At 39.3% G+C, this 14976-nt stretch overlaps 1 protein-coding gene across 3 annotated transcripts in view; it reads left to right on the top strand.

The window, feature by feature from the left end:
* abca12 (ATP-binding cassette, sub-family A (ABC1), member 12) overlaps nucleotides 1-14976 on the top strand; it is a 170432-nt gene that overhangs the window by 121338 nt on the left and 34118 nt on the right. For all 3 annotated transcript variants that reach the window (XM_061971824.2, XM_061971822.2, XM_061971823.2), the window contains exons 44-45: nucleotides 1-23; nucleotides 10418-10526. The exon at nucleotides 1-23 is cut by the window's left edge and continues 65 nt beyond it. In XM_061971824.2, coding sequence (XP_061827808.2) covers nucleotides 1-23; nucleotides 10418-10526 — 132 coding nt within the window. The remainder of the gene's footprint in view (nucleotides 24-10417; nucleotides 10527-14976) is intronic.

The following is a 14976-nucleotide window of genomic DNA, read 5'->3' as shown; positions in this document are numbered from 1 at the left end:
CCAGTAACGCCACTTTATCAAAGGTAGGACTTCTTTCTAACACCCGTCAGGATTTGATTAGTCATCCAAAGAAGCCATCCATTATCGGAGCCGATAATATATCTGTATCGGCCTTTTTTTGTTTTTTTACGACATCATCAGATACAATAAATACACATGTACCACTAATTAAATACACATGTACCACTAATTAAATACACATGTACCACTAATTAAATACACATGTACCACTAATTAAATACACATGTACCACTAATTAAATACATATATACCACTAATTAAATACACATGTACCACTAATTAAATACACATGTACCACTAATTAAATACACATGTACCACTAATTAAATACACATGTACCACTAATTAAATACATATATACCACTAATTAAATACACATGTACCACTAATTAAATACATATATACCACTAATTAAATACAAATGTACCACTAATTAAATACACATGTACCACTAATTAAATACACATGTACCACTAATTAAATACACATGTACCACTAATTAAATACACATGTACCACTAATTAAATACATATATACCACTAATTAAATACACATGTACCACTAATTAAATACACATGTACCACTAATTAAATACACATGTACCACTAATTAAATACACATGTACCACTAATTAAATACACATGTACCACTAATTAAATACATATATACCACTAATTAAATACACATGTACCACTAATTAAATACATATATATCACTAATTAAATACACATGTACCACTGATTAAATACACATGTACCACTAATTAAATACACATGTACCACTAATTAAATACATATATACCACTAATTAAATACACATGTACCACTAATTAAATACATATATACCACTAATTAAATACACATGTACCATTAATTAAATACATATATACCACTAATTAAAAACACCTGTACCACTAATTATATACACATGTACCACTAATTAAATACACATGTACCACTAATTAAATACATATATACCACTAATTAAATACAAATGTACCACTAATAAAATACACATGTACCACTAATTAAATACATATATACCACTAATTAAATACACATGTACCACTAATTAAATACATATATACCACTAATTAAAAACACCTGTACCACTAATTATATACACATATACCACTAATTAAATACACATGTACCACTAATTAAATACATATATACCACTAATTAAATACAAATGTACCACTAATAAAATACACATGTACCACTAATTAAATACATATATACCACTAATTAAATACACATGTACCACTAATTAAATACATATATACCACTAATTAAAAACACCTGTACCACTAATTATATACACATGTACCACTAATTAAATTCACATGTACCACTAATTACATACACATGTACCACTAATTAAATACACATGTACCACTAATTACATACACCTGTACCACTAATTAAATACACATGTACCACTAATTAAATACACATGTACCACTAATTAAATACACATGTACCACTAATTACATACACCTGTACCACTAATTAAATACACATGTACCACTAATTAAATACACATGTACCACTAATTAAATACACATGTGCCACTAATTAAATACACATGTACCACTAATTAAATACACATGTACCACTAATTAAATACATATATACCACTAATTAAATACACATGTACCACTAATTAAATACATATATGCCACTAATTACATACATATATACCACTAATTAAATACACATGTACCACTAATTAAATACATATATACCACTAATTAAAAACACCTGTACCACTAATTATATACACATGTACCACTAATTAAATACATATATACCACTAATTAAATACACATGTACCACTAATTAAATACATATATACCACTAATTAAAAACACCTGTACCACTAATTATATACACATGTACCACTAATTAAATACATATATACCACTAATTAAATACACACGTACCACTAATTAAATACATATATACCACTAATTAAAAACACCTGTACCACTAATTATATACACATGTACCACTAATTAAATACATATATACCACTAATTAAATACACATGTACCACTAATTAAATACATATATACCACTAATTAAAAACACCTGTACCACTAATTATATACACATGTACCACTAATTAAATACACATGTACCACTAATTAAATACATATATACCACTAATTAAATACAAATGTACCACTAATTAAATACACATGTACCACTAATTAAATACATATATACCACTAATTAAATACACATGTACCACTAATTAAATACATATATACCACTAATTAAAAACACCTGTACCACTAATTATATACACATATACCACTAATTAAATACACATGTACCACTAATTAAATACATATATACCACTAATTAAATACAAATGTACCACTAATAAAATACACATGTACCACTAATTAAATACATATATACCACTAATTAAATACACATGTACCACTAATTAAATACATATATACCACTAATTAAAAACACCTGTACCACTAATTATATACACATGTACCACTAATTAAATTCACATGTACCACTAATTACATACACATGTACCACTAATTAAATACACATGTACCACTAATTACATACACATGTACCACTAATTAAATACACATGTACCACTAATTAAATACACATGTACCACTAATTACATACACATGTACCACTAATTAAATACACATGTACCACTAATTAAATACACATATAACACTAATTAAATACACATGTACCACTAATTAAATACACATGTACCACTAATTAAATACATATATACCACTAATTACATACACATGTACCACTAATTACATACACATGTACCACTAATTACATACATAACGACTTGTGCTGCCAAGATTAAAGTTGACTCATGTGATTAATCCCAAATAATGATCACATTAATCATGAACAAACTGAGGTAAAGTTGTGCTTTTGCCTCATTCCTGTGAGAATCCTGCATGTAACTGAAGCATTAAAGAGCGAGACTATCCAGGGCACGCTGCAGTGTGCTCAAACAACCACTAGGCAGCAGATAATACTGTATCATCTCTTCCTTGTGGTGCATTCTGGGTCATCACTTAGTTTCCTGTAGATCAGGGGTGTCAAACTCAAATACAGAGTGGGCCACAATTTAAAAGTGAACAAAGCCGCGGGCCAAGGTTGAACAAATGAACCTTTTAATAAGGACCCAAACAAGTTTTGCATTGAATATTGAACAAGCAAGGCTTATATAACTTTATAGTGACATGCAAAATCCGGTTTCAAATAATAATAATAATAATTAAAAAATATCAATGGCATATCAAATACAATTGAAATAAAAATTGAATGCCTCTTTTCTATTTGCAGCCTTCTGAGGTAAATATCAACATTAACTTTTTCCACAGGCTAATAAATTAGAAAATAAAATAATGAATAAACCAACCATTCAGGACTTTAAACTGCTCAGTTTGCAACACACTGATCTAATCTGATGTGCCCAAGCCAGATACCTGACATCTTTTCTTGGATGCTAGTTCATTAATGTCGGGGCTCAGACTTTGAGCTGAGGCAACCTTCATTATCCAACCAAGTTGTTCATCAGTCATTATATCTCGTCCACAGTCTTGGAGGCGTGCTTTAAAGGCACTACGTTTATCGTCCTCCACGAGCTGTCGTCACGTCTGCTTTTCATCTCTTCTAACAACGTGCTGGCCCGATCACAAAATATGTGTGACTTCAGCACGCACACACAAGTGAATGCAAAGCATACTTGGCCAACAGCGATACAGGTTACACTGACGATGCCCGTATAAATAACTTTAACACTGTTAGAAATATGCGCCACACTGTGAATCCACACCAAACAAGAATGACAAACACATTTCGGGAGAACATCCGCACCGTAACACAACATAAACACAACAAAACAAATACCCAGAAGTCCATGCAGCCCTAACTCTTCCGGGCTGCAATATACACCCCCGCTACCACCAAACCCCGCCCCTCCCCCCCTTTGTGCGTCGGTTGAGGGGGGCGGGCTTTGGTATGCGTTGCATTCACGTATGTGTGCGTGCTGAGGCCGCACATATTATGTGACTGGGCCAGCGTTCACTCGACTGGGTGAAAAGCGGACGTGCCTATTTGTGGGAGGGGCACTGAAATTTGGGAGTCTCCCAGGAGGGTTGGCAAGTATGAGAATTAGCGGTGAATGTGGTGTTACCGCGGCACCGCCGCTGAATATAATCGGCGGGCCAGCTCTAGTGTTAATTTGATATCGCCTCAAGGGCCAAGTGAAATTACACGGCGGGCCAAATTTGGCCCGCAAGCCAGAGTTTGCTGTAGATGAATCATGCAATCACTTACTTTCCTGTAGATGAATCACTAATCACTTAGTTTCCTGTAGATTAATCACAAATCACTTACTTTCCTGTAGATGAATCATGCAATCACTTAACTTCCTGTCGATGAATCACTAATCACTTAGTTTCCTGTAGATTAATCACTAATCTCTTAACTTCTTGTAGATGAATCATGCAATCACTTAGTTTCCTGTAGATTAATCACTAATCACTTAGTTTCCTGTAGATTAATCACTAATCACTTAGTTTCCTGTAGATGAATCATGCAATCACTTAACTTCCTGTCGATGAATCACTAATCACTTAGTTTCCTGTAGATTAATCACTAATCTCTTAACTTCCTGTAGATGAATCATGCAATCACTTAGTTTCCTGTAGATTAATCACTAATCACTTAGTTTCCTGTAGATTAATCACTAATCACTTAGTTTCCTGTAGATGAATCATGCAATCACTTAACTTCCTGTCGATGAATCACTAATCACTTAGTTTCCTGTAGATTAATCACTAATCTCTTAACTTCCTGTAGATGAATCATGCAATCACTTAGTTTCCTGTAGATTAATCACTAATCACTTAGTTTCCTGTAGATGAATCATGCAATCACTTAACTTCCTGTAGATGAATCATGCAACCACTAAGTTTCCTGTAGATGAATCACTAATCACTTAGTTTCCTGTAGATTAATCACTAATCACTTAGTTTCCTGTAGATGAATCATGCAATCACTTAACTTCCTGTAGATGAATCATGCAACCACTAAGTTTCCTGTAGACCAGTGGTTCTTAACCTTGTTGGAGGTACCGAACCCCACCAGTTTCATATGCGCATTCACCCAACCCTTCTTTAGTGAATAATAAAATGTTGGGTTTTTTCAAATTCAAGACAAAGTTATATGTTTCTGGTAACACTTTAGTATGGGGAACATATTCTAAGTAACAAAGACTTAATTTAGAGTTTTTTGGGTTAGGGTTAGGGCATACTTGCCAACCTTGAGACCTCCGATTTCGGGAGGTGGGGGGAGGGGGTGGGGGTGGGCGTGGCTAAAAGGGGAGGAGTATATTTACAGCTAGAATTCACCAAGTCAAGTATTTCATATATATATATATATATATATATATATATATATATACATATATATATATATATAACAAATACTTGACGTTCAGTGAATTCTAGCTATATATATATATATATATATATATATATATATAAAATAAATACTTGAATTTCAGTGTTCATTTATTTACACATATACACACACATAACACTCATCTACTCATTGTTGAGTTAAGGGTTGAATTGTCCATCCTTGTTCTATTCTCTGTCACTGTTTTTCCAACCATGCTGAACTCTGATGATGCATTGCTGTGTGGCACGCACAAAAGTGCTTTCATCAAATGCACTAGATGGCAGTATTGTCCTGTTTAAGAGTGTCACAACATTGCTGTTTACGGCAGACGAACTGCTTTACGGTATACAAAAACGTGACTGCTGTTGTTGTGTGTTGTTGCCACGCTGGGAGGACGTTAATGAAACTGCCTAACAATAAACCCACATAAGAAACCAAGAACTCGCCCTCCATCATTCTATAGTTATAACTTGATTGGGCAGGTATGCTGGTTATATTGTGGGTTAGCGGACTCAGGTCCTCATGGACCTGAATTTCGGGAGATTTTCGGGAGAAAATTTGTCCCGGTAGGTTTTCGGGAGAGGCGCTGAATTTCGGGAGTCTCCCGGAAAATCCGGGAGGGTTGGCAAGTATGGGTTAGGGTTAGGGTTAGGGTTAGAAGGTTAGGATTATAATAAGGCCATGCCGAATAAGGCATTAATAAGTACTTAATAATGACTAGTTAAGAGCCAATATGTTACTAATTTGCATGTTAATAAGCAACTAATTAATGGTGAATATGTTCCCCATACTAAAGTGTTAGCATGTTTTATTACTGGTGCACAAAATGAAGCGTGCATGAACATCACCTTGTTCAAAGAACAAAAGTAACACAGTGCATAAACTCACAACAAATGACACACCTGCAAATCAGTCAAATGTTGTCGTGTCCATAATACGCCCATAAGGAGAAGTTTTCATTTACGCGATGATTGACCTCCGCCGAACCCCTGAGCCCGACTCACCGAACCCCTAGGGTTCCATCCAACCCAGGTTAAGAACCACTGCTGTAGATGAATCATGCAATCATTTAACTTCCTGTAGATCAATCATGCAATCACCTAGTTTCCTGTAGATGAATCACTAATCACTTAGTTTCCTGTAGATGAATCATGCAATCACTTAATTTCCTGTAGATGAATCACTAATCACTTAGTTTCCTTTGGATGATTCATGCAATCACTTAGTTTCCTGTAGATGAATCCCTAATCATTTAGTTTCCTGTAGATGAATCACTAATCATTTAGTTTCCTGTAGATGAAACATGCAATCACTTAACTTCTTGTAGATGAATCACTAATCACTTAGTTCCCTTTGGATGAATCATGCAATCACTTAACTCCCTGTGGATGAATCATGCAATCACTTACAGTAACTTCCTGTGGATGAATCACTGATCATTTAGTTTCCTGTAGATGAATCACTAATCATTTAGTTTCCTGTAGATGAATCACTAATCACTTAACTTCCTGTAGATGAAACATGCAATCACTTAACTTCCTGTAGATGAAACATGCAATCACTTAACTTCCTGTAGATGAATCACTAATCACTTAACTTCCTGTGGATGAATCATGCCGTCACTTAACTTCCTGTGGATGAATCATGCCATCACTTAACTTCCTGTGGATGAATCATGCCATGACTTAACTTCCTGTGGATGAATCATGCCATCACTTAACTTCCTGTGGATGAATCATGCAATCACTTACAGTAACTTCCTGTGGATGAATCATGCCATCACTTAACTTCCTGTGGATGAATCATGCCATCACTTAACTTCCTGTGGATGAATCATGCCATCACTTAACTTCCTGTGGATGAATCATGCCATGACTTAACTTCCTGTGGATGAATCATGCAATCACTTAACTTCCTGTGGATGAATCATGCAATCACTTAACTTCCTGTGGATGAATCATGCCATCACTTAACTTCCTGTGGATGAATCATGCCATCACTTAACTTTCTGTGGATGAATCATGCAATCACTTAACTTCCTGTGGATGAATCATGCCATCACTTAACTTCCTGTGGATGAATCATGCCATGACTTAACTTCCTGTGGATGAATCATGCAATCACTTAACTTCCTGTGGATGAATCATGCAATCACTTAACTTCCTGTGGATGAATCATGCCATCACTTAACTTCCTGTGGATGAATCATGCCATCACTTAACTTCCTGTGGATGAATCATGCAATCACTTACAGTAACTTCCTGTGGATGAATCATGCCATCACTTAACTTCCTGTGGATGAATCATGCAATCACTTAACTTCCTGTGGATGAATCATGCCATCACTTAACTTCCTGTGGATGAATCATGCCATGACTTAACTTCCTGTGGATGAATCATGCCATCACTTAACTTCCTGTGGATGAATCATGCAATCACTTACAGTAACTTCCTGTGGATGAATCATGCAATCACTTACAGTAACTTCCTGTGGATGAATCATGCCATGACTTAACTTCCTGTGGATGAATAATGCAATCACTTAACTTCCTGTGGATGAATCATGCAATCACTTAACTTCCTGTGGATGAATCATGCCATCACTTAACTTCCTGTGGATGAATCATGCAATCACTTACAGTAACTTCCTGTGGATGAATCATGCCATCACTTAACTTCCTGTGGATGAATCATGCAATCACTTAACTTCCTGTGGATGAATCATGCCATCACTTAACTTCCTGTGGATGAATCATGCAATCACTTACAGTAACTTCCTGTGGATGAATCATGCCATCACTTAACTTCCTGTGGATGAATCATGCAATCACTTACAGTAACTTCCTGTGGATGAATCATGCCATGACTTAACTTCCTGTGGATGAATCATGCAATCACTTAACTTCCTGTGGATGAATCATGCCATGACTTAACTTCCTGTGGATGAATCATGCCATGACTTAACTTCCTGTGGATGAATCATGCCATGACTTAACTTCCTGTGGATGAATCATGCAATCACTTAACTTCCTGTGGATGAATCATGCCATCACTTAACTTCCTGTAGATGAATCACTAATCACTTAGTTTCCTTTGGATGAATCATGCAATCACTTAACTTCCTGTGGATGAATCATGCCATGACTTAACTTCCTGTGGATGAATCATGCAATCACTTACAGTAACTTCCTGTGGATGAATCACTGATCATTTAGTTTCCTGTAGATGAATCACTAATCATTTAGTTTCCTGTAGATGAAACATGCAATCACTTAACTTCCTGTAGATGAAACATGCAATCACTTAACTTCCTGTAGATGAAACATGCAATCACTTAACTTCCTGTAGATGAATCACTAATCACTTAACTTCCTGTGGATGAATCATGCCGTCACTTAACTTCCTGTGGATGAATCATGCCATCACTTAACTTCCTGTAGATGAATCACTAATCACTTAACTTCCTGTGGATGAATCATGCCGTCACTTAACTTCCTGTGGATGAATCATGCCATCACTTAACTTCCTGTGGATGAATCATGCCATCACTTAACTTCCTGTGGATGAATCATGCCATCACTTAACTTCCTGTGGATGAATCATGCCATCACTTAACTTCCTGTGGATGAATCATGCAATCACTTACAGTAACTTCCTGTGGATGAATCATGCCATCACTTAACTTCCTGTGGATGAATCATGCAATCACTTAACTTCCTGTGGATGAATCATGCCATCACTTAACTTCCTGTGGATGAATCATGCCATGACTTAACTTCCTGTGGATGAATCATGCAATCACTTAACTTCCTGTGGATGAATCATGCCATCACTTAACTTCCTGTGGATGAATCATGCCATCACTTAACTTCCTGTGGATGAATCATGCAATCACTTAACTTCCTGTGGATGAATCATGCCATCACTTAACTTCCTGTGGATGAATCATGCAATCACTTAACTTCCTGTGGATGAATCATGCCATCACTTAACTTCCTGTGGATGAATCATGCCATGACTTAACTTCCTGTGGATGAATCATGCAATCACTTAACTTCCTGTGGATGAATCATGCCATCACTTAACTTCCTGTGGATGAATCATGCCATCACTTAACTTCCTGTGGATGAATCATGCAATCACTTAACTTCCTGTGGATGAATCATGCCATGACTTAACTTCCTGTAGATGAATCATGCCATGACTTAACTTCCTGTGGATGAATCATGCCATGACTTAACTTCCTGTGGATGAATCATGCCACGACTTAACTTCCTGTGGATGAATCATGCCATCACTTAACTTCCTGTGGATGAATCATGCCATGACTTAACTTCCTGTGGATGAATCATGCCACGACTTAACTTGACGCGCTACACAGATTCTGGCATACGTCACTACAAACAAGAGCCAGAAGACTCACTGATAAGTTTCACTTCAAGATCCATCCTGAAAGAACTTTACATGAAACTAAATAAACGACGTGTTGAAAACGTTTCAAACATTCCTGGCTGACATTCTGGCAATAAAATGTATACAAATATGTATTCGGATTATTTTTGTTTTGCAAACGAGTTGTTACCTGTGATTAATCATAATTCATCCAAATCCCAAACAACAGTCTTTGGTTAGCCCTAAAATAAACATAAATAAAAAGTTGTTTGATGTTTTTGATGATAAATGAAACACAACATCAAACATTATGTCACTAGTGGTCTTCATAAAAACAATGTTAATAAAACAATTTGTCCAGATGTTTCCTGACATATAATATTTACTGTATGTTTAAATAACTTTTACTGCAATTGAATATCACCTCCAATATGACCTTCTCCACTACCAATAATCAACCCTGAATAAAGCACAGCGCTCGATCTCTAGGAACAAACTGATGAATGACCACATGATTGTGTTTGCAGGTGTGGTTCAACCCTGAAGGCCACCACACCATGCCAGCATACCTCAACAGCCTGAACAATCTCATCCTACGTGCCAACCTGCCAGCAGACAAGGATCCACGGGAATATGGTAAGTCATGGTGAATATGGTAGATATGGTAAGTCATGATGAATATGGTAAATATGGTCAGTCATGGTGAATATGGTAAGTCATGGTGAATATAGTAGATATGGTAAGTCATGATGAATATGGTAAATATGGTAAGTCATGGTGAATATGGTAAACATGGTAAGTCATGGTGAATATGGTAAATATGGTAAGTCATGGTGAATATGGTAAGTCATGGTGAATATGGTAAATATGGTAAGTCATGGTGAATATGGTAAACATGGTAAGTCATGGTAAATATGGTGAGTCATGGTGAATAAGGTAAATATGGTAAGTCATGGGAGCGCCAACTGCAAAACCAAGAAGTCAAAACTACTACTTCTCTGACAACCAAGACACCAACTTTTGGAACAATCCCACGACCAAAGAAGGGAGACTGATTTGAATCAAGTTCTAACGCCAGGTGAGACAATCAATGCAAGCAAGCCACAGGTGAGGAAGGATGCGCTCATAGAGTAAAGCTCCTAAAAGCAGAACCAAAAATCAGGAAATGCAACCAAAATAAGAGCGCAAAACAGGATATGAACCCAAAAAACACCCATAAACTAAACGAAGAACGACCTGATGAAACTTCCTTTAAACTAATCTCAGGTCCCAGAATTCATTAGACGAGGCCTTAAACTCCCTTTGCATAAACAACTCGTTGCCATATTCATTTGAGGCGATAAAGCAGCAATATCTTATCTGATATTATTATTGGACCCCATTTTTATGACAATACTGGCCGATGATATCTAAAAAGTATTGCTGAGTATATTTTGCACACCCCACATGGCTGACGATTCCCATTGGTGGCATCTTTCTGTCTTGACCCTTGCATGTATGAAGATTATCTCTAAAAGACGCAACTTTATAATCACATTTCAATATTAACATGTTATGTTATTGTGATTCGATTTTGGGTAGGTCGTTTTGAATAGATTTTTTTTGTAATTGTATTTTATTGAGGCAGCACGGTGGAACAAGGGGTTAGTGCAGGTGCCTCACAATACAAAGGTCCTGGGTTTGATCCTAGGCTCGGGATCTTTCTGCGTGGAGTTTGCATGTTCTCCTCGTGACTGCGTGGGTTCCCTCTGGGTAATCTGGCTTCCTCCCACCTGCAAAGACATGCACATGGAGATAGGCCCCTCCCACCTGCAAAGACATGCACATGGAGATAGGCCCCTCCCACCTGCAAAGACATGCACCTGGGGATAGGCCCCTCCCACCTCCAAAGACATGCACCTGGGGATAGGTTGATTGGCAACACTAAATGCTCCCTAGTGTGTGAATGTTGTCTATCTGTGTTGGCCCTGTGATGAGGTGGTGACTTGTCCAGGGTGTACACCGCCTTCCGCCTAAATGCAGCTGGGATAGGCTCCAGCACCCCCCATGACCCCGAACAGGACAAGCGGTAGAAAATGGATGGATGGATGTATTTTACTGAATTTTGTACATTACATGTTGATGTTTATTTGAACTGTGGGTGCCTATGCAGAAGCTCTACACTTCTAGGGATTCCCTTTTTACAGAAGGGCCTCTAATACAAACAAAACAAACAATACTATAATATAACAAGAACGTCTGTGAAGAAAAAGATAGAAATTATATTGTTGGATATCTCAACTCCTGCGACACCGCTGGTGCCAAGATGTATCGGTTTTACCTTTCCCTTGGATCCATCAGCTGCGTGGAGGGGTGGGGGGGTCTGCTGCATGGGCAACAGCTGATTCTCCATACCACCTTGCCCAGGCTAGCGCCTTGGAGAGGACACTCCAGCTTCGCTGCAAAGCGTCGAAGCATCACGGGAAGCAACAGTTACCGGTTACAAGCCATCCGCTTGATTGGCGTAGAGCTGGCGCCAGGGGTTGCTTTCATCGGTGGGAGAGATCACCATGTCTCATTGGACAACTACCGCCCGCCTCAATCTGGGCAGCCCCCAGCCAAAAGGGTCCACCTGCCTTACAGAGGGCTTAAGGTACAAGTATCCGACAAGTGGACTGTGATTGCCGCACTAGGCAACAACACAATAAATGGCCAACTCCTCTATACTCACTCCAGCCGTAGAAGAACGCCGCAGAGCTCACCTGGAATACAAGCGATCCCCCAGCCAGAGGACTCTGCAGGTGTACAAATCTGCCAAGAGCAAAGTACAGAGACTAGCAAGGCAATGTGCTAACGAGTACTGGCTCCGGCTCTGCCAGAGCATCCAGTCAGCGGCTGATACTGTAAACATCAGGGTCATGTACGAAGGCATCAAGAAAGCCATGGGCCCCACCAAGAAGGTTACAGCGCCACTGAAGTCTGCCATGGGCGAGACCATCCAGGACAAGGCCAAGCAGATGGAGAGATGGGTGGAACATTATTCCGAACTGTATTCCAGACAGACCCAAGTCACAGACAATGCCCTTGATGTCATTGAAAGCCTCCCTCTCATGGCTGAACTGGACGGGAAACCCAATGTGGCTGAACTGAAGAAAGCCATTGAGAGCCTGTCCTCAAGGAAAGCGCCTGGGAATGATGGCATACCACCAGAAGTCATCAAGTGCGGCGACAGCACACTGATGGAACATCTGTATGACCTCCTATGTCAGCGCTGGGAGGAAGGAGCAGTACCTTAGGACATGAGAGACGCCAACATCGTTACCTTGTACAAGAACAAGAGTGATAGAAGGGACTGTAACAACTACAGAGGAATATCTCTCCTAAGCATCGTAGGCAAAGTCTTTGCACACGTCCTCCTGAACAGACTGCAGAAGCTTGCTTATAGAGTATACCCAGAGTCACAGTGCGGGTTCCGCTCGGAAAGATCAACCATTGACATGGTTTTCACCATCAGGCAACTGCAAGAGAAGTGCAGAAAGCAGCACAAGCCCCTCTTTCTGGCCTTCATAGATCTGAACAAGGTGTTCGATCTTGTCAGCAGGGACGGGCTTTTCACAGTCCTAGCGAAGATTGTCTGCCCACCGAGACTTCTGAGCATGATCAAGTCTTTCCATGACGGCATGAAAGGCACAGTTCAATATGACGGCTCGACGTCAGATGCCTTCGACATCCTCAGTGGCGTCAAGCAGGGCTGATGCCTTCGACATCCGCAGTGGCGTCAAGCAGGGCTGTGTCCTCGCTCCCACTGTCTTCGGCATCTTCTTTGCCGTTCTGCTGAAGCACACCTTCGGATCATCGACCGAGGTTGTTTACCTCCACACTTGGTCAGACGGCCGACTGTTCAACCTGGCTCGCCTAAAAGCAAAGAGCAAGGTCTGGGAGGTAACCATCAGAGACATGCTGTTTGGAGATGACGCTGCTCTGGCCACCCACACAGAAGAAGAGCTACAGAGCCTGATGGACCGCTTTGCAAAGGCATGCGGGGAGTTCAGCTTAACTATCAGGCTGAAGAAGACACATGTGATGGCCCAAGATGCTGAACCACCCTGTATCACCATCAACAACTATGAACTAGAGGTCGTCAGCCAGTTCACATACCTTGGCTCCCCCATCACCGACAACCTCTCACTGGAAGAAGAGATCAACAAGAGGATCGGCAAGGCATCCACAACCTTGGCCAGGTTGTCACAAAGAGTGTGGAACAACAGCATGCTGACAATAAACACCAGGATGGCTGTGTATCGTGCCTGCGTGCTAAGCACTCTCTTGTACGCCAGCAAATGCTGGACTCTGTTCTCCTCGCAGGAGAAGAAGCTAAGTGCCTTTCACATGCGCTGCCTCCGTCGCATACTCAGGATTATATGGAGTGATCGTGTGACAAACAAGGAGGTGCTGATGCAAGCCAAGATTCCCAGCATGGTCACTCTCCTCCGTCAGCGTCGCCTTCGATGGCTGGGGCATGTGCGTCGAATGGACGCTGGCCGGATTCCCAAAGACATCCTCTACTCAGAGCTTGCCTCTGGCAAGAGGACAACAGGACAGCCACATCTCCGCTACAAGTATGTCTGCAAGCGTGACCTGAAAGCGCTCGACATGGGGATTTTTATAAAAAAGCCCTTGACGAGCAGAGAAACCTGCGAAACAGGCTTGTAGGGATGATATAGCCTCTGTGTTTTTTCCTGACCTAACGTGTATATATATAAATATATATATATATATATATATGTATGTGTGGGGAAAAAAAATCACAAGACTATTTCATCTCTACAGGCCTGTTTCATGAGGGGGGTACCCTCAATCGTCAGGAGATTTTAATGGGAGCATTCGCATACCATGGTTTATATAGGGCACAGAGTGGGTGGGTACAGGCTGGCCTAGGGGCGTGGTGATTGGTTCATGTGTTACCTAGGAGGTGTTTCCGTCTATGGCGGCATGTTGTTACAATTTCGCTGCGCTTGTTGAGGGATGACAGGTCTGGACGGTAGATAATAAACAGTTTCTCTTTCAAGCATAGGTTGCATCTTTTATTACCACTATTGTAAGGTGT

The sequence above is a fragment of the Nerophis lumbriciformis genome, linkage group LG13, assembly GCF_033978685.3.
Source record: "Nerophis lumbriciformis linkage group LG13, RoL_Nlum_v2.1, whole genome shotgun sequence".
In the NCBI taxonomy this organism is placed as follows: Eukaryota; Metazoa; Chordata; class Actinopteri; order Syngnathiformes; family Syngnathidae; genus Nerophis; species Nerophis lumbriciformis.
Note: the sequence above shows the minus strand (reverse complement) of the source record. Positions and strands in the feature narration are given on the sequence as shown.